A 25,377-nucleotide genomic window follows, 5' to 3' on the forward strand; every position below is an offset into this window, starting at 1 on the left:
GAAGCAAAAGAAAATAATCCTTTGAAGCATTTACACTCAGAAAATCTTTAGATGGAGAAATGAGTATCATCTTGTGTCAAGGCCAAGAGTCAGAATTCATCTGTGAAATGATATTTCTGGGAGAATTTGTGTTTTGCAAGTATGTTCCAGAAGCTCAAGATCCTTTCATTTCCATGGAAGAGTGTGTGTTGGGGGAAAGGATTCTGTCAGGAGTAATTCTCTGGAAATTAATTCTTCTTCCTGCTTTGAAATTCTCTTTATTTTCTTCTCTTTTTTCAAAGAGATAGAGGGCAAGGAAGAAATCATGCTTAGGCTGATAAGTCAAGTGAATTTTGTGAGGACCAAGAAGAGGAAAGACTCTTAATGTATTTCTTCCATAATTGTGCTTCAGAGGCCTTTGATGTCTAATTTCCAAATCTTCCTGCCAGCGAGTTAGCAATCTCCCTACTACATCCTAGATGGGATGGGCAACAGGTCACTCCACTCCCACTGGCCAACCTTCCAAGTTGCAGCAGCTTCGAAATAACAACAACCTCATCCTTGAATTAAAAGGAGACGCTTGGCCCAGTCATGTGGTAGAAGCAGGGAGCACATCTCTTATCTTCCCTTAGAAAAAACCCAGTTACAAAAGGAGGCAAGGTTGCCAGTGATGTTTGGAGCACAGTATCATGACTGACTTATGACTGACTTATGAACTAGATATTTACATGTCCCCTTTCTGCTAATTCATTTGTTAGAAACCAATATATAGGATAAAGCAGCAAGAAGTCTCTGGATGTAATTAGACTTAGATGAAGATCTGACAGTGAATCCTTCATCAATGTTATTTGTTTCCTGAAAAGAAAGGACAAGAAGCACAGCCTTAGGGCATTTGCCTTGCATGCGACCCATCCAGGACAGACCTTGGTTCAATTCCCAGTGTCCTATAGGGTCTCCTGAGCCAGGAGCAATTTTTGAGCACATAGCCAGGAGTAATTTCTGAGCATCACTGTGTGGTGTTCCAACCCCCGAAAAAAGATGAGAAGAAAACCTCTGTTTTTTTTTTACTCTTGGCCATGGGAGGCTCCATCCAAAGAGAGAACCCTCACCAAGAACCTAACTATGAGGGTACTCTGATCTTGAACTTACAGAACTAAATAATGTTTTCTGTTGTTTAAGATACCTAGTTATTGGTGTTTCATTATTGCCACCTGAACTAAATAAGACACAGGATACATGCACTAAAGGACTGCTGATGGAGAGGGCAGTATCTCCATGGTTTGTCTTATGCAAATGGGTGCTGTCCAGGACACAGGATGTTTGTTTAGCAGCTGGGCTCAGATGCTTTTTTCTCTCAGCTTGTTTCCATGGAAGATGTCAAGTCACTAATCCAAAGGTCTTGTAATGCAGTTGCATGTTCCTGTCTTATGGAGAGACAACTGTATTAAGTTGCTACTATCTCCATGGTCTCCTTTCATCCAGGAAGATAAACTGCCATTCAACCTCTCCATGCAGCATCCCTGTTATAATTATCTTCAAGGGTTTTGTTTTCCCTGGAAAACTGTGTAAACCATAAGTCAAAAGAGCTGTCAAAACTTAGAGAGAGACCTAAGTTCCTTCCCAGACCTCTCCACCTGTGTCCTTAGTCAATGGCTCACTTGTAGTGTGTTTAAAGTTGTATGACCATTTTGGCAGCCATCATTTGTGACCTTTTATCCATTTCATGACTCTTCCTACAGTTGACATTTATTTTGGATCCCCAACATTGCATCCACCTACCCATGGCAGATGTTTGACTCACTGGTTGCATTATGAGGTATAGGAGCTCTATTCATAGAAGTAAGTGTCTTAGAGACCAGAGTGATGCGTGTTATCTCCAGGGACTCTTAGAAGACAGACCATCCAGGCTGGAGTGAAGGGCATGAGCAAGAATCATCTATGACTTTCAGTTCCTGTCCCTTTAATTGACTTGGTTGGAGCTGGAGCCTAACTTTCTAGGACTGAGATTTCTCTAAAGTGAAAATATGGTTAAGTAGAATATCACTCAGGGAAAATATTACTGCTTGCTTTAAGAGCCATGTGTTATCTTGGAACCTTCATCAAGTACAATTTTAATATGGATCATAGAAGATAAAACCACTTGAACTGTTGTATATACACAATTGAATTTTTGTAACTACATGATAAAAATAAAATTGCCACTTTCCAGTGAACATGAGTTGTCTGGGTTTCAAGGGTTCAAAGTGCTTCAGAAATTTTACTTTTCTAAGAGTTTTTATTTTTATTTATTTATTTATTTATTTTTGGTTTTTCAGGCCACACCCATTTGATGCTCAGGGGTTACTCCCTGGCTAAGCACTCAGAAATTGCCCCTGGCTTGGGGGGACCATATGGGACACCGGGGGATCGAACTGCGGTCCTTCCTTGGTTAGGGCTCGCAAGGCAGACACCTTACCTCTAGTGCCACCTCGTCGACCCCGAGTTTTTATTTTTAAGAGAGAACCTTTAGATGAGTCCTATTCAAAAGCATTTATTCTTTACCCAGTATTTAGGAAGAGATGGGCTTTGTCAGCTTCTGGAAGCCAAATGTGCAACTTTTCATGGTGTAAAGTAATCTCTGTTGACAATGCTTTTAGTTGCTTTGCCAGTTAAGGAATCCTGGAAATTTAAGACAGCCAAATCACCTCTTGAAGTGAAACTCTAGGTAGTAAAAGCAGTGTTACCTGCTGTGGTGTCAATCACCTCACATGCCTTTGTCTGTTTTGAACCTCATATTTGGAAAAGTAGGTGAAGATGATGATGTAGATCTTTTAAAATTAAATCAGTGTTCTATAATTCATATTGCTCAGATTCCTCATGATTATGTGACAGCAGATTTTACTTGCTAGAACCATGCATATCTCAGTTATTTTCTTCAGAGTATTGTGACAAAATAACATACAACTCACGGCAATAAATCAATTTTACTCAATTATCCCCTTAACCACATAAATAGGAACAGTAGTTTACTCCAAAATGCCCAAATCATTGTTTAAGTTATTTAAAATGAATTTTTCTTAAAGTGGTTTATTGATAGTATTTTATAGGTTTCTGAGTGCTACTGATATTAAAAATGTAAATCATATATTTTATTGCTACCCTTTCCCTATTGGCAAGTAAGGATCTCAATAGAATAGTATACAAGGGAGGTTAATCAGGGTCTTCCTGAGCATAATGGCTACATGAGTTTCAACTATACTGATCAAAGGTATATATTTCCAATGTGAAAATATAGGTTTTCTATAATATTTGTGCAATTCTAAAAGTCCTCTTTGGTAAAATATTTCAAAATTTATATACAAAAAATTGATGATGAAACTTAAACATTTTAGAAGCTAGAGTGAAAACACAGTGAACAGGATACTGCTTTCATGTGACCAACCCAGGTTCAATTCCTGGTATCCCATGTGGCCCCTCCACTCCCAACTGAGTGCAGAGCCAGGAGTAAGCTTTTTGTACCACTGAGTATGTCCTCTCAAAAATACCCCATAAGCTTTTATTATCATCATGAAAAATACAACTCTGAAGAATAAATAAATAAAGTTCTACAAATATAAAAATAAAAACCTGATTACTTTTTAAAAAGATATTTAACAGAAAAGATTCAGTGGACCTGGAAACCCAATATAACCTTAACAAACAAATACTTTTAAAATGCATAACATGCCCTAATTATAGCTTGATGAATAGCTTAAGTAGCTATTGAAATTCTATTGACATGACATTTCAGTTTACAAAAATTTGAGTTAAGATAAAAAGAAACAAATGGGAACTAGTAACAATAGAAGGAGTCAAGAGATTTGAAGGGCAAAACTGATAAACACCCCCTTTTGAGTTTTTGGCTGAAGTAGAATAGTTACATAAACCAAAATTCATAAATATTTTAGTAAAAAATCATCATTTGAAGTAAAATTTGTATTGTGAAATATTAATCTAGTGATACTGGAGAAAGTGGTTTGAAGGGCCAGAGTAATAGCACAGCAGCAGGGCATTTGCCTTGCATGCAGCCAATACAGAATGGACTTGTTTTGATCCCTGGCGTCCAATATGGTCCCCAAAACCAGGAGCAATTTCTGAGCACATAGCCAGGAGTAAACTCTGAGCAAAACCGGGTATGGCCCAAAAACCAAAAAAAAAAAAAAGTAGTTTGAAAAGCATAAAACAAAAATATAGGATAAATGAGAAATAATTAAAAACAACTTAGATACTTGTATACTGTTTATTATAATGTTCTACATAATCTCCAAAAAGTGAAAGTGTGTGAAAATACGATCCAGCAGTACATCTCCTGGGGCATACCCTACAAACACAAATACAAAATACAAAAATGCTCTCTGCACCCTGATATTCATCACAGCACTATTTACAGTAGCCAGAATCTGGAAGAAACCCAGGTGCCCAACAGATGAGTGACTAAAGAAACAGTAGTACGAGGCTGGAGAGATAGCATGGAGGTAAGGCATTTGCCTTTCATGCAGAAGGTCAGCAGTTCGAATCCTGGGGTCCCATATGGTCCCCCAAGCCTGCCAGGAGCAATTTCTGAGCATAGAGCCAGGAGTAACCCCTGAGCACTGTGACCTAAAAACCACACACACACACACACACACACACACACACACACAGAGACAAGAAAGAAACAGTAGTACATTTATACCAAGGAATAGTATGCAGCCATTCAACAAATGAAATCAGGAAATTTGCCTATTGGAGATTATTATGCTGAGTGAAATGAGTCAGAGAGAGAGGGATAGACATAGAATTGTCCCACTCATCTGTTGGGATATAAGAAAAGTAAAAGGTAGCATGGGAATTTTATTCAGCGATAATAAAAACGAGGATTAGGAGGACAAGCCCATTATATGAAGCTTGCCACAAAGAGCAGTGAATGCATTTAGGGTAAAGAAGGTTCCACTATGGTAATGATAGTTGTAACTGATCAGTTCAAACAAGAACTGGGTGTTGAAAGGGAATAAAGTGATATGTATGGCACTGCCTCATTGACAATAGTGCAAACCACAATGTCAGAAAGGAAAGGGAGAGAGAGACACCAAGTTTGTTTCAGATCTATAAATTATGGACACCTCAGGCCCGGAGAGATAGCACAGCGGCGTTTGCCTTGCAAGCAGCCGATCCAGGACCAAAGGTGTTTGGTTCGAATCCCGGTGTCCCATATGGTCCCCCGTGCCTGCCAGGAGCTATTTCTGAGCAGACAGCCAGGAGTAACCCCTGAGCACCGCCGGGTGTGGCCCGATAACCAAAAAAAAAAGTCATGGACACCTCAAAACTTAATAGTAATGTCAGCCTAGTAATATAATAGGAAATCTGAGGATAGATACATCATAATTTACCAACCTCAGTGAGCCTTAAGAATATCACAGATGGTTTTATTAGCACCAATATCTGCCCAGTAAATTCTCTGACATAGTGAATCATCATAGTGAATATATATAAATATATAGAATAATTTCAAATTGGCCTGTATAGATCTAAGTTTCGATAGTTCCATTGCCTTTGTGTTATAACAAGAAATGTGATAAAAATTTGTTCCTGCATGGAGGCAGGCTATGATGATGTAGATAGGAGATTGGGGACACTAGTGAGGGAAAGGTTACACTGACGGTGGAATTGGTGTTTGGATATTTAGTGCCTGAAACAACTATATTATGAACCTAGTAAATCGTAGTGTTATAAAAAATTAGAAGAATAAAAAAGAATAACCACCAAGGAAAACTGGAGTAAGAGCTAGCCAAGTAATAAAACCAACCAACCAAACAAACAAAAAGAACTGTTGTGGTGTCTCATTGACCTGACAGATATGTATGTGGTAAAAAAAATAAATAAATAAAGTAACTCCCATTCACTGTTCAGGTGGAAAGAAGCTCAGTTTCTATAGAAAGCTTCAGTTTCAGCTTCTATAGAAAGCAGTATAGAGGGGCCAGGAAGGTGGCGCTAGAGGTAAAGTGTCTGCCTTGCAAGCGCTAGCGTAGGACGGACAGTGGTTCTATCCCCTGGCGTCCCATATGGTCCCCCAAGCCAGGGCGATTTCTGAACGCATAGCCAGGAGTAATCCCTGAGCGTCAAACGGGTGTGGCCCAAGAACCAAAAAAAAAAAAAAAAAAAAGAGAAAGCAGTATGGAGACTACTCAGAAACTAAGAATAGAGCTCCCAGATGACCCATCAATCCATTTCTTAAGCTCTCCACCAAGAATACAAAGAAACATTGGTTTAATAATATTTCTATTTGTATATGTGCATACATTTTTGCATATTTATATATGCTAAGTCCAACTTAGCATAAGCTGATAGTTATTGGCTGATATGTGTTGAGCTCATAGTCACTCTATCCATAATGAGCTGAGAGAAAGTGGGCGGGGTGCATCTTACTACAAAGGTGAATGTCCTGGTGTAGATTCTTTGGTTCAAGAAGCCATGTGACAAGACTCAAGGGGACTTAGTACAGACTTGAGTGATTTACCAACTTCCTCTTCAAAGTTATATGGAAAAATTCTCAGAAAGAAATCTCTCTAAATTGATGAGAACAGGCCACTTTAAAAAATGGTAAATTATTACAAAGTACTAGGGGTGCCTCAAGATGCATCTTTCACAGATATTCAGAATGCTTATTGCTGGCTAGCTCATCAGCTACACAGAGACAAGAACCCAAATAGCAGGAAATTAGCTGAGAAGCTCAAAAATATAGCGAAGGCCTATGAGATCTTGTCTGATATTCAGAAGCGCAACAACTATGACAAATCCAGAAGGAGCTGCATCAAAAGGGAAAACGGAGAAGACAAAAAGCGCTCAAAGAAGGAAGTGTTTGAAGAGTTTGAGAAATTACAGGATGATTTGCCAGATATCAATGAAGCAGAAGACCTCTTGGACGTTAATAGTTCCACTGGCCAAGTGGGTTATGTCAAGCGATTCCACTCCTCTTTCTTTGATTTGGCCACCATATCAGACACAGGATTTTCTACTTTTGTACCCTGTGGATCAAAGCCAAGTTCAAATACTTCTGGAAAATTAGTACCCTTTGTCAGCAGTGGAATGAACAACTTCAGACTGGTCACCACCTGTAACTTGATAGTGAATGGCAAGAAAGTTGTTACACAGAATGTTTTAAAAATATAAAAGGGAAAACCAAGGTAGAAAAAGAAAACCTTTTTCATCAGACTCTTTCACGTCATCAGTAATGTGCTTCTGCTTTGTTTTTAATAGGGTGATTTTCTCTTGAGAATGGTGAGTCTGATGTTGATCAAGAATTGTACTTCCCATTTGTTATCTCACTGCTCCCCTTTGGACTATGTAATGCTTCTATTGTTCCATCTCATGTAAACAGGGAAATGATCACTTTCCCCAGACCCCTTTATTGCTAAGCAATAAAAATGTCTTGCTCTAAAACTTACTGTTTCTCTATTGAGCTGTAATACCTATGGATTTTAAATTAGTCTTAAGTCTAGTGTTTTGCCCTCATTGGAAAATTTATACTTGTCATCTCTAATTCTTTTTTTTTTTTATTTAAACACCTTGATTACATACATGATTTGTTTGGGTTTCAGTCATGTAAAGAACGCCACCCATCACCAGTGCAACATTCCCACCACCAATGTCCCAAGTCTCCCTCCTCCCCACCTAACCCCTGCCTGTACTCTAAACAGGCTCTCCATTTCCCTCATACATTCTCATTATTAGGAAAGTTCAGAATGTAGTTATTTCTCTAGTTAAACTCATCACTCTTTGTGGTGAGCTTCCTGTGGTGAGCTGGAACTTCCAGCTCTTTTCTCTTTTGTGTCTAAAAATTATTATTGCAAGAATGTCTTTCATTTTTCTTAAAACCCATAGATGAGTGAGACCATTCTGTGTTTTTCTCTCTCTCTCTGGCTTATTTCACTCAGCATAATAGATTCCGTGTACATCCATGTATAGGAAAATTTCATGACTTCATCTCTCCTGACAGCTGCATAATATTCCATTGTGTATATGTACCACAGTTTCTTTAGCCATTCATCTGTTGAAGGGCATCTTGGTTGTTTCCAGAGTCTTGCTATGGTAAATAGTGCTGCAATGAATATGGGTGTAAGGAAGGGGTTTTTGTACTGTATTTTTGTGTTCTTGGGGTATATTCCTAGGAGTGGTATAGCTGGATCATATGGGAGCTCGATTTCAAGTTTTTGGAGGAATCTCCATATCGCTTTCCATAAAGGTTGAACTAGACGGCATTCCCACCAGCAGTGGATAAGAGTTCCTTTCTCTCCACATCCCCGCCAACACTGTTTATTCTCATTCTTTGTGATGTGTGCCATTCTCTGTGGTGTGAGGTGGTATCTCATCGTTGTTTTGATTTGCATCTCCCTGATGATTAGTGATGTGGAGCACTTTTTCATGTGTCTTTTGGCCATTTGTATTTCTTTTTTGTCAAAGTGTCTGTTCATTTCTTCTCCCCATTTTTTGATGGGATTAGATGTTTTTTTCTTGTAAAGTTCTGTCAGTGCCTTGTATATTTTGGAGATTAGCCCCTTATCTGATGGGTATTGGGTGAATAGTTTCTCCCACTCAGTGGGTGGCTCTTGTATCCTGGGCACTATTTCCTTTGAGGTGCAGAAGCTTCTCAGCTTAATATATTCCCATCTGTTAATCTCTGCTTTCACTAGCTTGGAGAGTGCAGTTTCCTCCTTGAAGATGCCTGTAATGTCCTGGAGTGTCTTGCCTATGTGCTGTTCTATATATCTTATGGTTTTGGGGCTGATATCGAGGTCTTTAATCCATTTGGATTTTACCTTCGTACATGATGATAGCTGGGGGTCTAAGTTCAATTTTTTGCAAGCAGCTATCCAATTGTGCCAACACCACTTGTTGAAGAGGCTTTCCCTGCTCCATTTAGGGTTTCCTGCTCCTTTATCAAAAATTAGTTGATTGTATGTCTGGGGAAAATTTTCTGAGTATTCAAGCCTATTCCACTGATCTGAGGGCCTGTCCTTATTCCAATACCATGCTGTTTTGATAACTATTGCTTTGTAGTACAGTTTAAAGTTGGGGAAAGTAATTCCTCCCATATTCTTTTTCCCAATGATTGCTTTGGCTATTCGAGGGTGTTTATTGTTCCAAATGAATTTCAAAAGTGTCTGATCCACTTCTTTGAAGAATGTCATAGGTATCTTTAGAGGGATAGCATTAAATCTGTATAATGCCTTGGGGAGTATTGCCATTTTGATGATGTTAATCCTGCCAATCCACGAGCAGGGTATGCATTTCCATTTCCGCGTGTCCTCTCTTATTTCTTGGAGCAGAGTTTTATAGTTTTCTCTGTATAGGTCCTTCACATTTTTAGTCAAGTTGATTCCAAGATATTTGAGTTTGTGTGGCACTATTGTGAATGGGGTTGTTTTCTTAATGTCCATTTCTTCCTTATTACTGTTGGTGTATAGAAAGGCCATTGATTTTTGTGTGTTAATTTTGTAGCCTGCCACCTTGCTATATGAGTCTATTGTTTCTAGAAGCTTTTTGGTAGAGTCTTTAGGGTTTTCTAAGTAGAGTATCATGTCATCTGCAAACAGTGAGAGCTTGACTTCTTCCTTTCCTATCTGGATTCCCTTGATATCTTTTACTTGCCTAATCGCTATAGCAAGTACTTCCAGTGCTATGTTGAATAGGAGTGGTGAGAGAGGACAGCCTTGTCTTGTACCAGAATTTAGAGGGAAGGCTTTTAGTTTTTCTCCATTGAGGATAATATTTGCTGTTGGCTTGTGGTAGATGGCTTCAACTAGATTGAGAAAGGTTCCTTCCATTCCCATCTTGCTGAGAGTTTTGATCAAGAATGGGTGTTGGACCTTATCAAATGCTTTCTCTGCATCTATTGATATGATCATGTGGTTTGTATTTTTCTTGTTATTGATGTTGTGTATGATGTTGATAGATTTACGGATGTTAAACCAGCCTTGCATTCCTGGGATGAAACCTACTTGATCATAGTGGATGATCTTCTTAATGAGGCATTGAATCCTATTTGCCAGGATTTTGTTGAGGATCTTTGCATCTGCATTCATCAGCGATATTGGTCTGTAATTTTCTTTTTTGTAGCATCTCTGTCTGGTTTAGGTATCAAGGTGATGTTGGCTTCATAAAAGCTATTTGGAAGTGTTTCCGTTTGTTCAATTTCATGAAAGAGTCTTGCCAGGATTGGTAGTAGTTCCTCTTGGAAAGTTTGAAAGAATTCATTAGTGAATCCATCTGGGCCTGGGCTTTTGTTTTTCGGCAGACCTTTGATTACCATTCTAATTTCATCTATGGTGATGGGGGTGTTTAGATATGCTACATCCTCTTCCTTCAACCATGGAAGATTATAAGAGTCCAAGAATTTATCCATTTCTTCCAGGTTCTCATTTTTAGTGGCGTAGAGTTTCTCAAAGTAGTTTCTGATTACCCTTTGAATCTCTCTCATATCAGTAGTGATCTCTCCTTTTTCATTCCTAATACGAGTTATCAAGTTTCTCTCTCTCTCTTTCTTTGTTAGGTTTGCCAGTGGTCTATCAATCTTGTTTATTTTTTTTAAAGAACCAACTTCTGCTTTCGTTGATCTTTCGAATTGTTTTTTGGGTTTCCACTTCGTTGATTTCTGCTCTCAGCTTTGTTATTTCCTTCTGTCTTCCTATTTTTGGGTCCTTTTGTTGAGCATTTTCTAGTTCTATTAGCTGTGTCATTAGGCTACTCAGGTAAGCTCCTTCTTCCTTCCTGATGTGTGCTTGCAAAGCTATAAATTTTCCTCTCAGTACTGCTTTTGCTGTGTCCCATAAGTTCTGATAGTTTGTGTCTTGATTGTCATTTGTTTCCAGGAAACTTTTGATTTCCTCCTTGATTTCATCTCGGACCCACTGGTTATTGAGTATGAGGCTGTTTAACTTCCAGGTGTTAAGGTTTTTCTTCTGAGTCCCGTTGGAGTTCACAAATAATTTCAGAGCCTTGTGGTCAGCAAAGGCAGTCTGCAAAATTTCTATCTTCTTGATCTTATGGAGGTATGTTTTATGTGCCAGCATGTAGTCTATCCTGGAGAATGTCCCATGTGCATTGGAGAAGAATGTGTATCCAGGTTTCTGGGGGTGGAGTGTCCTATATATATCCACTAAGCCTCTTTCTTCCATTTCTCTCCTCAGGTCTAGTATATTTTTGTTGGGTTTCAGTCTGGTTGACCTATCCAGTGTTGACAAAGCCGTGTTAAGGTCCCCCACAATTATTGTGTTGTTATTGATATTATTTTTCAGATTTGTCAACAGTTGTATTAAATATTTTGCTGGCCCCTCATTCGGTGCATATATGTTTAGGAGAGTTATTTCTTCCTGCTCTACATACCCCTTGATTAATATAAAATGTCCATCTTTGTCCCTTACAACCTTCCTGAGTATAAAGTTTGCATTATCTGATATTAGTATGGCCACTCCAGCTTTTTTATGGGTGTTGTTTGCTTGGATAATTTTTCTCCAGCCTTTTATTTTGAGTCTATGTTTGTTCTGACTATTCAGGTGCGTTTCTTGTAGGCAGCAGAAGGTTGGATTGAGTTTTTTGATCCATTTAGCCACTCTGTGTCTTTTAACTGGTGCATTTAGTCCATTGACGTTGAGAGAAAGAATTGTCCTGGGATTTAACGCCATCTTTATTTCAAATTTTGGTGTGTCTTTTGGGTAGTCTTGTCTTAGATTAGGTTTTTCAGTTTTTCTCTTAAGACTGGTTTTGTGTCTGTGAAGTTTCTGAGCTGTTTTTTGTCTGTGAAACCATGTATTCTTCCGTCAAACCGGAAAGTGAGTTTTGCTGGGTATAGTATTCTGGGTGAAGCATTCATTTCAGTCTTGTCACAATATCCCACCACTGCTTTCTGGCATTGAGTGTTTCTGGTGACAGGTCTGCTGTAAATCTCAGGGAAGCTTGCTTGAACGTAATTTCCCCTTTTGATCTTGCTGTTTTCAGAATTCTGTCTCTATCTGTGGGATTTGTCATTGTGACTAGGATGTGTCTTGGGGTGTTTTTTTCTGGGGTCTCTTTTGGTTGGTACTCTTCGAGCATGTAGGATTTGATCACATATATTCTTTAGCTCTGGAAGTTTCTCTTTAATGATGTTCTTGACCATTGATTCTTCCTGGGAATTTTCTTCCTGTGTCTCTGGGACTCCAATGATTCTTAAGTTGTTTCTGTTGATCTTATCATAGACTTCTATTTTCATCTGTTCCCATTCTTTGACTAATTTTTCCGTTGTCTGCTCATTTGCTTTAAGTTTTTTGTCCAATCTCTCCTGCTGTATGGAATTGTTATGTATCTCATCTTCCACAGCACCAAGTCTATTCTCAGCTTCTGATACCCTGTCCCAGAGCTTATCCATTTTGTCATTCACTTCGTTTACTGACTTTTTCTGGCCTGTTAATTGATATGTTATTTCAGTTTGGAGTTTTGTGATTTCTGTCTTCATATTTTCTTGGTTCTTATTAGTGTTCTGTTCAACTCGATTCATGGTTTCTTTGAGTTCTTTGAACATATTCCATATTGCTAGTCTAAAGTCCTTATCTGAGAGGTTGATTATTTGGTTGGCCATTATCTGGTCATCAGAATTGTCCTCTTCATTCTCTATGTCTGATGCTGGCCTGCATTGTTTCCCCATTGTCACACTTGTATTTTGGGTTTTTCTACGTGTTGTGGTGGTATTCATTGGCTATATGATGTAGGCAGCACACTTCTCTGGTTCCGCCCTTTCTGGATGGGCTGACTTGTCTCTAAGGGAGGGGAGTCCTCTGTGGGTGAAGCCTCACACTGGATCAAATCTTAGGCCCAAGCATTCAACGGAGAAGACAGTTCGAAGAGGAATGCTTGCTTCTGTGTTATAGCTCAGTTCTTAGTGTAATTTTTTCTTCTTGTTACGATGGTGTTCTTTTCTTAGAAGGAGCGCACGGCCGCATAGCGAAGCGGAGCGGCCGTGCTCTGCTGGAGCCTCCTTTGCCCCACTCCCAAGAGTTTCACGCAAGAGGACAGTAGAGAAACATTTACAAGGAGCACTCACAGTTAGGCTCCGCTGGGCGGGCGCAGATTCGTGGCTTTTCCCTGCCTGATGTCCCAAACAGGGCAGCTGGCTTCTGCGAAAGCCCGCCGGTTTTCACGTTCTGGAGACCCGCCCTGGAAATGGCGTCTGGGAGAGCAGATTTCTGGAGCCTCCTTTGCCCCACTCCCAAGAATTTCACGCAAGAGGACAGTAGAGAAACATTTACAAGGAGCACTCACAGTTAGGCTCCGCTGGGCGGGCGCAGATTCGTCATCATCTCTAATTCTTACTATAAAAAATGAGTACTTGTTGAAGCCTACAAAGTACACCACCAGTTTTTAAAATTTAATTTATTTTATTTTATTTTTTTTTGATTTTTGGATCACACCCAGTGGCACTCAGGGGTTTTTCCTGGCTATGCACTCAGAAATTGCTCTGGATTCGGGGACCATATTTGATGCTGGGGATCAAACCACAGTTCGTCCGGGGCTATCGTTTATGCCACACTCTGGCCTTATATACCACGATATTAAATATGATTTTCTTTTCTTCTTTTCTTTTTTTTTTTTTTTTGGTTATATTCGATGGTGCTCAGGGGTTTCTTCTGGATCTGCGCTCAGAAATCGCTCCTGGCAGGTTCAGGGGACCATATGGGATGCCATGAATCAAACCTGGGTCTGTCCTGGGTCAGCTGCATGCAAGGGAGATGCCCTACCACTTTGTTATCTCTCCAGCCCCTAAATATGATTTTCTAAAAGGATTCAGGTTACCTTTACACAAACAGAAACACTATAAACAGTTTGAATAAAACTAACACATAATTAGACATAACTGTAAACAGGATTCCAAGATGTGGATTAAATTTTTGTTTTTATTTTAATTATGATATCCATGAAAAATCAAGAGACTTTATCTGTTTCTTTAATTGAATAGTCACATTACAATACCTTTGTTTATACTGAAAACAGAGTGGGGCTCAGAAGAATTGTTCCTTGTGGAAAGTTTTGATAGAGTCTACATTAGAACTTCCCTTTGCTTTAGGTATTTCCACTTAGAATTTCAAAGCACAAACATTCCGAGACAGTTCATTAGAATTTACAGTATTAAACTCATGAGTACTAGACTCTAGGACCAACAAACAAGACTTAAATTTTGTTTGCATTGAACTCGTTTATACAAGAGTTGTGTAACAAATTATTATCTTTATTATTAGTAATAGTTTACAATATTGTTAACATTTTTATGTTAACATTGATGTTAACATTTGATGTGAACATTGTTTTGATATACAGTTATAGTACCTTCTCACTACTGAAGTGACAAAGAATGTACGTATATCCTAAATGCTACTTTTGTTTTCTTTTTTTTTTTTTTTTTTTTTTTTTTTGGTTTTTGGGCCACACCCGTTTGACGCTCAGGGGTTACTCCTGGCTATGTGCTCAGAAATCGCCCCTGGCTTGGGGGGACCATATGGGACGCCGGGGGATCGAACTGCGGTCCTTCCTTGGCTAGCGCTTGCAAGGCAGACACCTTACCTCCAGCGCCACCTACCCGGCCCCGTAAATGCTACTTTTAATTCCTTTCTCTATTAAAATCCCCTGTTCCCACCTCTTCTATTTGTAATCCAGAGTCAAAGAATTTGTCATGTTGTCACTCAACACTACTTCCATGCTTTCTATACCACAGATGAAAAAAAAATCCTTTATTTTTAAAAGGATTTTTTTTTTAAACTGTGACTTCAGTGAGACAAATGTTTCCTATGGTCTTTGTACTTTTTAAATCTGTGGGATTTCTAAATCTCTGACAGGAATATTCTTGCACCCTTTTAACAAAAGGTTAATTTTTAAATGGAACATACAGTTAGAGTAAAGGCACAAGATAGATTCGAAAAATTTTTTTAGCCTATACATTTCTACTTGTAATTACTAATAATATTGTATAATGTACTAAGTATAGACGCCTTTTATGAATTATTTCAAATCTTAAGATGCAGGGCCAGAGCGGTGGACCGCGGTTCAATCCCCTAACGTTCTATATAGGGTGGCGAACAAGTTCGACACAAAGAGCCAAAATTTTAAACTGAGAGTCAGAGAGCCACACCACGCAGTGACCTGCCAAAACAGAAAAACACTCACACAAAAGCATAGAATTTTAACAATAATCTATTAAACACGTATTGCATTTTGCCATTTTGAGTGAGGGTCAAAATCCTGCAGTGATGGTGAGGGTGTGCTGCGTCCTCCACACTCAGAACTAACGGCAAGATGTGACCCAACATGTGACACACGGGTCCATCCCCCCTCCGTGCCTCCCCCCCCCCCCACGTCTGCAGGCCCGTGCAATTGTTTCCAGGGATGGGAGATGGGAGGACGCAGCCTGGGGGCAGGACTACGCGCTCTGATCAGAGATCCTTCCTCAGAAGGAGCAGAACAAAACCCAAACTTGGCAAAGAGCCACAGTATACAAAATAATGATGAGAGGCAAAGAGTCGCATTCATTTTGGCCGGGAGCTGCATGCGGCTCGAGAGCAGCGTGTTAGCCACCACTGTTCTATGTGGTCCCGGAAGCCAGGAGCAATTTCTGACCACATAGCCAGGAGTAACCCCTCAGTGTCACTGGGTGTGGCCCAAAAAACAAAAACAAAAAAATCTCAAGATGCTTTAGAAGAATTTTTATTCAAAATTAAGAAAGCAAGTACAAGAAAGTGAAGTTATTTGCCTAAGGTCACCATAGTAACATACTGTAAATTGTAGAAACCAAATTTAGATTGAGATTTTCTTGACTTAGAAGCTTGTTTCTGTTAATCAAATCCTATTTCTGTTCAACTCAGTTGATGGTTCTTTTAAACCATTTTAAATCATCAAATGATGGTTTAATAAAAAGTTTTGTTGTGTGTATTCATTTCAAAAAAATTTAATGAGGATTTCCAAATGGAGATTTGTTTAATCAAACCTTGTCTGAGGTGAACTGTAGTTTGGCTACAAAACAAAGAGAAAATTACACTGGAGTGTAAAACAGGATTTTCCTTTTTGTCATAAGTAAATTCCAAATTTCAACATTTTTCATAATATATAACTTGGTTCTTGCCAAGAAATGCTGAATTATGGAAGGAATTTCTGCCAGTAAAATTTTTTTAATTCACTTTGTTAGTCATGGAAGTTTCTTTGTTTAGAAAGATGAAAAACAGGAGCTATTTAAAAAAATTTTAAAAAGCAGGCACAGTCTCTATCTTGGAGAATTCTTGTTGATTCTCAACATGAGATGTCTCTTGAACATTCTCTCTCTCTCTCTTTGTCTCTCTCTCTCTCTCTAGTTTTCTTCCTTCTCTCCTCTCCAGAAAAATCTATTTTACTTCCAAAATAAAAGTTAAAAATAGCAAAGCATCCCAATGAGTCAATATCTATCTCCATTTGTGAGATGGAGCATGAGTTTGATGTACCCTGCTAGTCAATTCCTTTGTCTTCACAAGGCTTCCAGAACTAGTTCTGTGCTTTCTATTAGAGATCAATGGTGGTTCTAGAGCCTCTCTTCTTTATGAGCATTCTTTGGGATTCTAGCTGACTAAATAGAACAAAAAATTCCATTATCCTTAAATATTTCTCTTTTTTTTTTTTTTTGCCCTAAGAACCAATGGCTTTTTTTCCACCCCCTGAACCAATGGGTTTTAATAGCTTTTTCTTATATACTATGATTTTGAATATCTATCTCTAACAGACTAATATTTTACTAGTCATTGACTAAGTATTATAAATATTTTAAGTATATGTACTTACATATACACATTATATATACCACATATAGTATATATGTCTCATATACATACGTGCACCAGCTAGAATTTCTCATTCTCTGATTAATATTAGGTGGTTGGTGGTTGATAAGTAAAATAAAAAAAATTAAGTTTTATATAAAAAATTAAGTTCTGTTAAAAAAAAACATGCTGGAGCTATGGCACAAAGGTAGAGCAAGTGCCCTGTATGCAGCTAACCCAGGAGGAACAGCGATTTCATCCTCCAGGGTCCCATATGGTTCCTTGAGCCAGGTGTGATTTCTGAATGCATAGCCAGGAGTAACCCCTGAGTGTCACAGGGTGTGACCCAAAAAAGCAAAAATAAATAAATAAATAAATAAATAAATAAACAAATAAATAAATAAATAAAAGAACATAAAAACCCTTAAGTTGTCAAAACAACAACAACAACTAAATTTTATGTCAAGAAATATGTTCTGTAAAAAAAAAAAAAAAGTGATTGTGTGAGCTGAGTTTACAATAGCAAGAGTGCTATCATGAAATCCTACCAGAAACCATTGTATTGTACTAGTCAAGTAGAGAAAGGATAAGAGGATTTAAAAGGTCACAAAACAGGTGTTTTCTCAGCAACCTGTCTCCCAATGCTTCCCACTCCTCTCCACTGAACCAGTCAGAGCATATACCACTTTGGGGATGGTGTAGAAGGGAAGCACAGTGTTAGCAGTTTCTTTGAATACTGCCCCCCTTGTTAGTTCATCAGTTGTGAAGGTAGGTACAGACATGTGGGTGGAATCATGAAGTAATATATTTAACATGTTTGTACAGTGGTTCATCTCTTGAACCCAAATTCCCTAAAATCAGCTTAGCTTTTCCTCTCAGTTACTAGTAACAAAAGTTTTGGGATTGGAGTGATAGTGAGTAGTATGTTTGCCTTACACATGGCCAATCCAGGTTTGATCCCAGATCTGACATGGACCCCCAAGCCTACCAGGAATGATCCCTAAGCACAGAGCCAAGGGTAAGCCCTGTGTATCACGGATCATGGTCCAAAAAGAACCAAAACAAAAAGTTTCATTCTTTTCAGGACTTCCATCTCCAAAGTTCTAAACCCATTTCTGGTATTCCCATCTTTTTCATGAGAAGTAATTTATATAGCATCCAAAGTATTTCCAGCCCCAAATCTTTGTAGTTATTTGGATAACTAAAGTATATCAGATTGTGTATCCAAAAGGTTTGAGGAGTGAACTCTGAGTAGAATGTGGGTGGGTCTCTGAGCAGAACTCTACCCCTCACCATCTTATTTAAAATCTTGAGTGGCCATGGGAAAGAGCATGCCAGAGTCCCTAGCATGAAACAGTGATTTTCTTGTTCAAACAGGATAGTTCTCCTTTCAAAGAGCAGGAAAGACATTCACAAAAGATAAATGAAGTGTTATGTTTTCTCCTAGACTTGTTGATGCTGGATCCCCAAAGAGCTCCCAGAATGGGAAAGAGATTTCCATTCTTCTATCCCCTAGGGCAGGAAAGTGATCCTGGTAATAATTATCCGCAACAAATACACACAGACAGGAGGGTAAAAAGGCGAGAAGGTCGGATGCAGAATCCTTTGTCAGTGTGCTAGCAGCTCCAAAAAAGCCAGATAGAGTCCGACAGCTAACTGCCCAAAAGGACCCTGACCTCCTAGCTCAACACCTATTTATTAGGATCTGAACAGCGTCCCCACCTGGAAGGTCGTAGGTGGGAAAGCAGGCACGGAAACGGATATTGAAGAGAAATATTATAAAGGCCTCCATATACTTGTCAGATGAGTGCTCACTTCAGCCGACATATTTTGTAATAAGTCAGTTTGTGACACAATGTGGCCATTGTGATGACTCTGCAAAGCTTAATGTTGTCCCATTGATCTACACAAGACATACATGTATCTAAGTATTAAGCAAAACAGAACAGGGTTATGAAAAGGTTGTAGGCTTTGCATGTAGGCAAAGCTATGCTATCCTTCTTATTCTCAAGTTTAAGGAGAATACAGTTCCTGTCCATCCTTAATTATTAAATTATTTTAGGAAGCACACAAGAACTTTCATATATAAACTTTTTTTTTTTTTTTTTTGGTTTTGGGCCATACCCGGTGATGCTCATGGGTTACTCCTGGCTGTGCGCTCAGAAATCAGTCCTGGCTTAAGGGACCATATGGGTCGCTGGGGGATCGAACCGTGGTCCATCCTAGGCTAGCTTGTGCAAGGCAGACGCCTTACTTCTTGCGACACCACTCCAGCCCCCATATATGAACATTTCATAGAATGTGTCATTTATTTGGGAAGCAAAAATGTTGATCCTTCAAAGGGCATGTACTTCAAGCTCCAAGCCTGCCATTTCTTTTTAAGATATATTTTTGATATGATCATAAAAATAAGATTAGCCTTGGATTGCATTTAATCTAAAAATAAAAAGTAGAAGAACAGATACAAATATAAGACTTACATTTTGGCACAACTGAAAATGTAATGTTTTAAGACAAATGAATGTGACATTTTCCTTTGAATTATCCTTCTTATTTATTGTCCTTTAGCTTTTGAACTCACATCTTGGCTTTAACCTCTGCTTCCATTACAGGAAATTGATGGAAAATCCCTGCTACTGATGACAAGAAATGATGTCTTGACAGGACTTCAGTTAAAATTGGGGCCTGCTTTGAAAATCTATGAGTATCATGTAAAACCTTTGCAGACAAAACATTTAAAGAACAACTCTTCATAGTCCAGTCAAAATTGGGGTCCTAGATCTCAAAAAATACATGATGATGTAATTTAGTTTCATGTGCTGAAACTTTGTAAACAAAATACATACATGTGTATATGTAAAGAATTTCAATCAATGAAATGTTATCCTATTGGATAGACTAGACTGTCGGCTGAATTGTATTCAGCTAGCAGGAGCAAGGGCCATTTGTGGACAGGATGCTTTTCCTTGAGTTGGTCACATAGAGTTATCTTTGGCAAATTAGACCACCCCTTCCCAGAAAGGCTTTGAAATTGGTGCTTTCTTCATGGTCTGTTTGCCCAAGGTCCTTAAGAGATAATTTATTGGAATGGGCATCTTTCAGTTACAGAAAGAGGATGACTGGAAACAGGAAACTGGGGTGAGGGAGGAGAAAAATAAAGGGTGTTTATGTTTCCCTGGAATGCCTTAGCTCCTTGGTGCTTGTATTATTTGGATGGAATTGCCGACACCCTTTTTATAGAGGGTCCTCCACTTGACCTTATTAAGGTTTCACTGGGATATGCTGCAATGTTGGAAAGGAATGTGCATCATGGCCCCTTCATGTGCGAAACAGTAGCTCTAAAAAGAGATATTGTGTATTGGGGATATCCATCCATATTCAGCCAGCTTTCACTGGAGGTATTGGTATTTTCTGAATAGATTTGCTTTGAAATTGGATCTCTGTTTCTGAAAAAATAATGTCTTTAAGGTTTTTATTTATTATCATCAGATTCTGAAGAAGTTTTCCAAGAGTAACAGATCAAAAACCTTGTTACTAGTACAGAGTATTTTTATATAGATATATTCCTCCATGACATGTAATATTTTTTTAATTATCCTGATGCTTTGTTTGATTTCTGGTTTGAGTACTTGTTTTTAAGAACTTGAAAAGGTGGGCTTGCTACATCTCTGTTCAAAGAGACATTTGTTTAATCTCCATGTGTTTCAATGCCTTGTTGAATTGGTGCTTTGTAGTGTCAATAAAGCATTGCTTCAATTTATTCTCATGTAGCTTTGGTATTTTACTGTTTGGTCACATAACTTGTGATTAAGAATTAATACCTGACTTTACCAAAACAGGGGTGATGTTGGGAAAGAATACTAACTAATACAATGATGAAGAGAAGTGCACCCACCAGTGGAGGGTGTGACATTGGTATGTGCATGTATGAAACCCTATTATTAACAGTATTGTAAATCACAATGCCTCAAATTTTGAAAATTAAGAAACTAAATGAGGGACAGAAGAGATAGTACAATGGACAGGGCGCTTGACTTGTAGGTCCCTGACCTAGAGCCTATCCCCAGGATCCTATATGGTGGTCTCTTGCACCCCACCAGGAGTGATATCTGAGCACAGTCCCAGGAGTAACACCTAAGCTCTACCAGATAGGGCTCAAAAACAAACAAACAAAAGATAAAAACAAAAAACCTACCAAATGAAATGTAGGAATAACAGTAACAGAAAAATATACATATATTTTTTTAAATAAAATTACCATGAGGGTTAATAGAGTTGTTGATAGTTGACTTTTAGTCATACAATGTTCCAACATGCATCCCTTCATCAGTGTTTATTTCCTGCCACCAATTTACCCAGTCACCTTTCATCCTCCCCCACATCTCTCAGCCTGAATCCATGGTAATTTACTTCTCTCTTTCTCTCTCTCTCTTTCTCTCTCTCTGCCTCTCTCTTTCCCTTTTATGTACCATAGTATGCAACTCATATTACTCAGCATGATACTCTCCATATCTATTCATGTATAAGTAAATTTCATGACTTAATTGTCCCTAAGAGCTGCATATTATTTCATTATGTACATATACTACTATAGTTTCTTTATCCACTTATCTGTTCTATGGTATATAGACTTCAGCTTGGGGTTTTCTTTCATATCCATCCTTCCAACTGTTGCCCCAACTAAAACAACATACAAATAATTCTCAGTAAACAAAAATAAGGCCTCTCCTTGAAATTATGAAGTTAAGTCTTTAAAAAACAAAACTCAGGGCCAGAGTGATAGTACAGTGGGCAAGATTCTTACTTTTCATGTGGCGAATCTGGGCCCAATTCATGGCATTCCGTATGGTCCTTTAAGCCTGTCAGAAGTGATCTTTGGGCATAGTACCACAAGTAAGCCTTGATCTGCTACTGAATCTTATTATTCTCACAACATGTTTTCCTGGGCACTCTGCAAAAGAACCTTAATAGCCTCTGGACACTACTGGGTGTAACCTGCCATCCTACCTTCACCATGAGCACTATCATTATGGCCCTTGTCATCCATATGCTAAGCTTGAACATTAAACCATTCAGATGGTTTAGCTGAGTATTTCTAGTATTTTGCTGTATGCCTCACAGAATTTCTTAAGAAACTCCTATCCTCCATCGATAGAAAAACCAAAAACTTAAAAAAAAAAACCTTCAACTTGTACTTGGATACCCAACAAAAAATAAAAGTATAAATAAATTGTGATATATAAATAATGAAATACACAACTGTAAGAAATGAGGGATGAGGGATTTAAACTGCAGCAATATAGATGGTGTCCTGTTAAGCAAAATAAGTAACAAAGAGAAGCATGAATGAATATCAGGTGAGAAGACTATCTTAAAATAAGGCCAGCTTCTTTGCTTTATATTACAAAACTTTATTAACAAGCTGTGGAGAGGCAGAATGAAGAATTACACTACAGATGGCATAGGAACACAGATGAAGGGTCATGAGCACATCACTCTGGCCCTGAGTTTTTTAAAGACTTAACTCCATAATTTAAATGATAATTTTTATTATTATCGTTTGAGAATTATTTGAATGTTGTTTTATTTGGGGAAAACAAGGGTGGAAGAGTAGATATGGGAAGAATCCCCAAACAGGAACCTATGCCTTAGTGGTGGGCTAGTAACTTTGAACATAGATAACATAAACATTAGTACTTTTATTACCATCTAATATATAATATTTTTTGAAGACTTGAGATAGAAACCTTGGGGCAGAAGTAATAGTACAAGCAAGTAGAGCACTTATAGTTCCCTGAGCATTGAAATAAATGCTCCCTAAGCATAGAGCCAGAAATGAAGCCAGAAATCGAATAAAATAGAAAGTAAGAGAAAAAAAATAGTTTAAATAGTCTCATTTTTTTCTCTTCCTTTAATCTGACAAAATCAGCATTTCAACAAAGACATTTTAGTTGTCATTTTAGGTACAATTCTAATGAAGAGTTTTAATTGACTAACTGTAATGGTATGGGGAAGGATTACTTGGGGTTTTTTTTTTTTTTTTTTTGAAGTTTTGATGTAAGGCCTACACATTTAAGAAAAAGGTTGTATTCTGACATTCCTCTGCAGATTGTGTCCTTTCTGACATTCCTTCTTCCCTATGCTTAAGTTAAAACTCATTGATTAGAAAATACTCTAATGTAATTCCCTGTAGAGATAATTTCTCCAAAGAATACTCAGTTTGTATGAGTGGGAAAAAAATGCAATGGAACAGTATTTTCAAAATCATACTAAATTCAACCCCAGCATTGATGAACTACATGATGGGTAAGAAATGCTTGTTATGCAGGATAAAAAAAAGTTATAAAAGGTTATGTTCTTTTCCCCCCCACCACATTGTCATGACATATCCAAAGCAGTAAATATAAAACAAGTAAGGGGAAGTGACAAAATATATTTTAGTACTAAAGGCAGTGTATATATAAAAGTAAAACCTGCTCAGCTGGGAATCCAGAAAAGAAAGGAAAAGAGCTCAGATGGGATCCAGTTGAGGTGTGTGAGAGCAGGAGTGGCTATAAGCAGCAGTGGCCAGAGATTGGATTTTAAAAAGCGCCAATTGGAATCGAACCCAGACGCAGCTCAGATGGAAAGTAGAGGAAATGAGCAAGTTTGTTCTCAATGAAGAAGTTTCTCAAATGGGAAAATGTGAGCTTTGAGTTCTTTCTACTTCAAATAGAGAATACAAGGATAGTACAATCTTTGCCTATACCTGACACTATCTTCAGTGTTTTCTAGGGAAAGATTGGGTGAGTGATAAGCACTGCCCTCATCTCTTTCATACCAGGTAATAGAAACCAGGTAGCAGCTTTCTTTTATCAACTATCACCCTATCACCCAGATAAGAAACGTAGGATGATATATTATGGCCTGATTTGGGGGCTTCAGTCAACTATTATCTCACCCTGTTATGCATGGCATTCATTCCCAGATAATTTTATTCCACATTTGGCTAACCAAATAAACCATCACAAATTAAGTCTTCTTTTCTTTATACCCACCATAACTTTTGCTATAACCACCTAAATTCCAGAAGTTGGGCATTTTTAGTTTAGTTTTGTTTTGTTTTGTTTTGGTAGGGAGAGAATACACCTCTCACACTCTCACTGGTGCTTGAGAGACTATAGGGTGCTGAAACTCAAACGCAAGTTTACCACATGCAAAATATATATTCTGGCTCTTTATGACATCTCCTTAGCTCTTTTAGTTGAATTTTCTCATAATTAAATTTTCACTCATTTTCTCAGTAGTCTCTGGTTGTTGTTGCTTTTTTTAAATACCAATCACTACTGGAAATTTAATGATTCCACTTTAGGCTTCAGACCTGGACTTCCCCAAATTAGATAAATAAAACCACCAAAATCACAGCATCTTAATTATTAAGCAAACTCCAGAAAGAATTCCAACCATTCCCAGGCCTCTATTAACAGCTTTTAAGCAAAATTAGCAAATTAAAAAGTCAGAGCCCATCTCAAACTGAGAATAAAAAACTAAGAGAGAGAAGCAGGCTTCAGTTGCCTTGGCAATACCAGAAAACACCTTCGTTTTTTTCCCCTGTTCCACCCCCAATCTTGTGTGAAGGCAATGTGATCAAAATAGAGCACAGAGTAAAGCTGAAATTCAGCAGGTAGACAGTTTTTCTCTCCAGACAATGTTAAACCAGAGACATAGGATTTCAGAATTTCTATTAACATGGTCAGGATCGGCAGCCAGGTAGGAGAAGCACTGTATGCCTGCAAAAGGGAATGAGCCTGTGCTGGCACCAAAACAGTTGATGTGAGAAGCTTTTAATGTTGAATTTTATTGGTCTCAACCAGAGGGGCAGAAAGGACACCAGAAAGTCTGAAAAGAAATTACAGCTCCACCTCCTCTTTCCAGTCCCCACATTCAGATCAACTCCACAGAAAATATATAATAAAAGGATTAAAAGATAAAGTCACAAATGATTGCTTTTCAGAGAAATCTAAGTTTGCATGTTTTCCTATATGTATGTGATTTTTAATTCTGCTTGCTTCTAGGAGTCTTTAGGTCACACTGAAAGCTTCTATTTCTTACCATCTGTTTCATTCCCTAATATCATGCAACCAGCAACATAAGTAGTGTTTCTAGATCTTGAAGATGTTTGAAAGTTAGACCTCTGATCTAAAACAAAAACAGAGAAAGACACGTGTCCTTGAGGTAAGTGAATTCAGAAACTGAAGGTTGCAAGTAGATTAAGTTGGAAAGGAAACAAGCTGGCTTATAGCACTGGAATATGCAACAGTTCTCAACATCATTTTTGATACTAGTGGTAAGGTGGGTATAAATTTGTATATAAATAAGGTGGGTATAAGGTGGGTTTAATTTGTAATGGTTTTCTTATTTGGTCCACCACAAAACTCTATATGACATCAATTTTGTAGCTTACTGTATATGCTCTGTGAATTTGCTGTACATGGTCAGTGGAGAACACACACTGTCTTGTCATTGGTTTAGTGAAATATATCATTGAAGGAATTTAATCTGGAAAAGCACAATGATCCACAGTTTTCCAACCACTCCCATATTTGGAAGCGAATTG

At 38.2% G+C, this 25,377-nt stretch overlaps 1 protein-coding gene across 1 annotated transcript in view; it reads left to right on the forward strand.

The window, feature by feature from the left end:
* The window catches only part of SAMD13 (sterile alpha motif domain containing 13), a 46,636-nt gene extending 26,469 nt beyond the window's left edge, over positions 1-20,167 (forward strand). The window contains exon 4 of the mRNA XM_049771285.1: positions 19,394-20,167. Within this exon, the coding sequence (XP_049627242.1) occupies positions 19,394-19,537 (144 nt within the window). The 3' untranslated portion in view covers positions 19,538-20,167. The remainder of the gene's footprint in view (positions 1-19,393) is intronic.
* Positions 20,168-25,377: the final 5,210 nt, after the last annotated feature.

This window comes from Suncus etruscus, chromosome 4 (assembly GCF_024139225.1).
Source record: "Suncus etruscus isolate mSunEtr1 chromosome 4, mSunEtr1.pri.cur, whole genome shotgun sequence".
In the NCBI taxonomy this organism is placed as follows: domain Eukaryota; kingdom Metazoa; phylum Chordata; class Mammalia; order Eulipotyphla; family Soricidae; genus Suncus; species Suncus etruscus.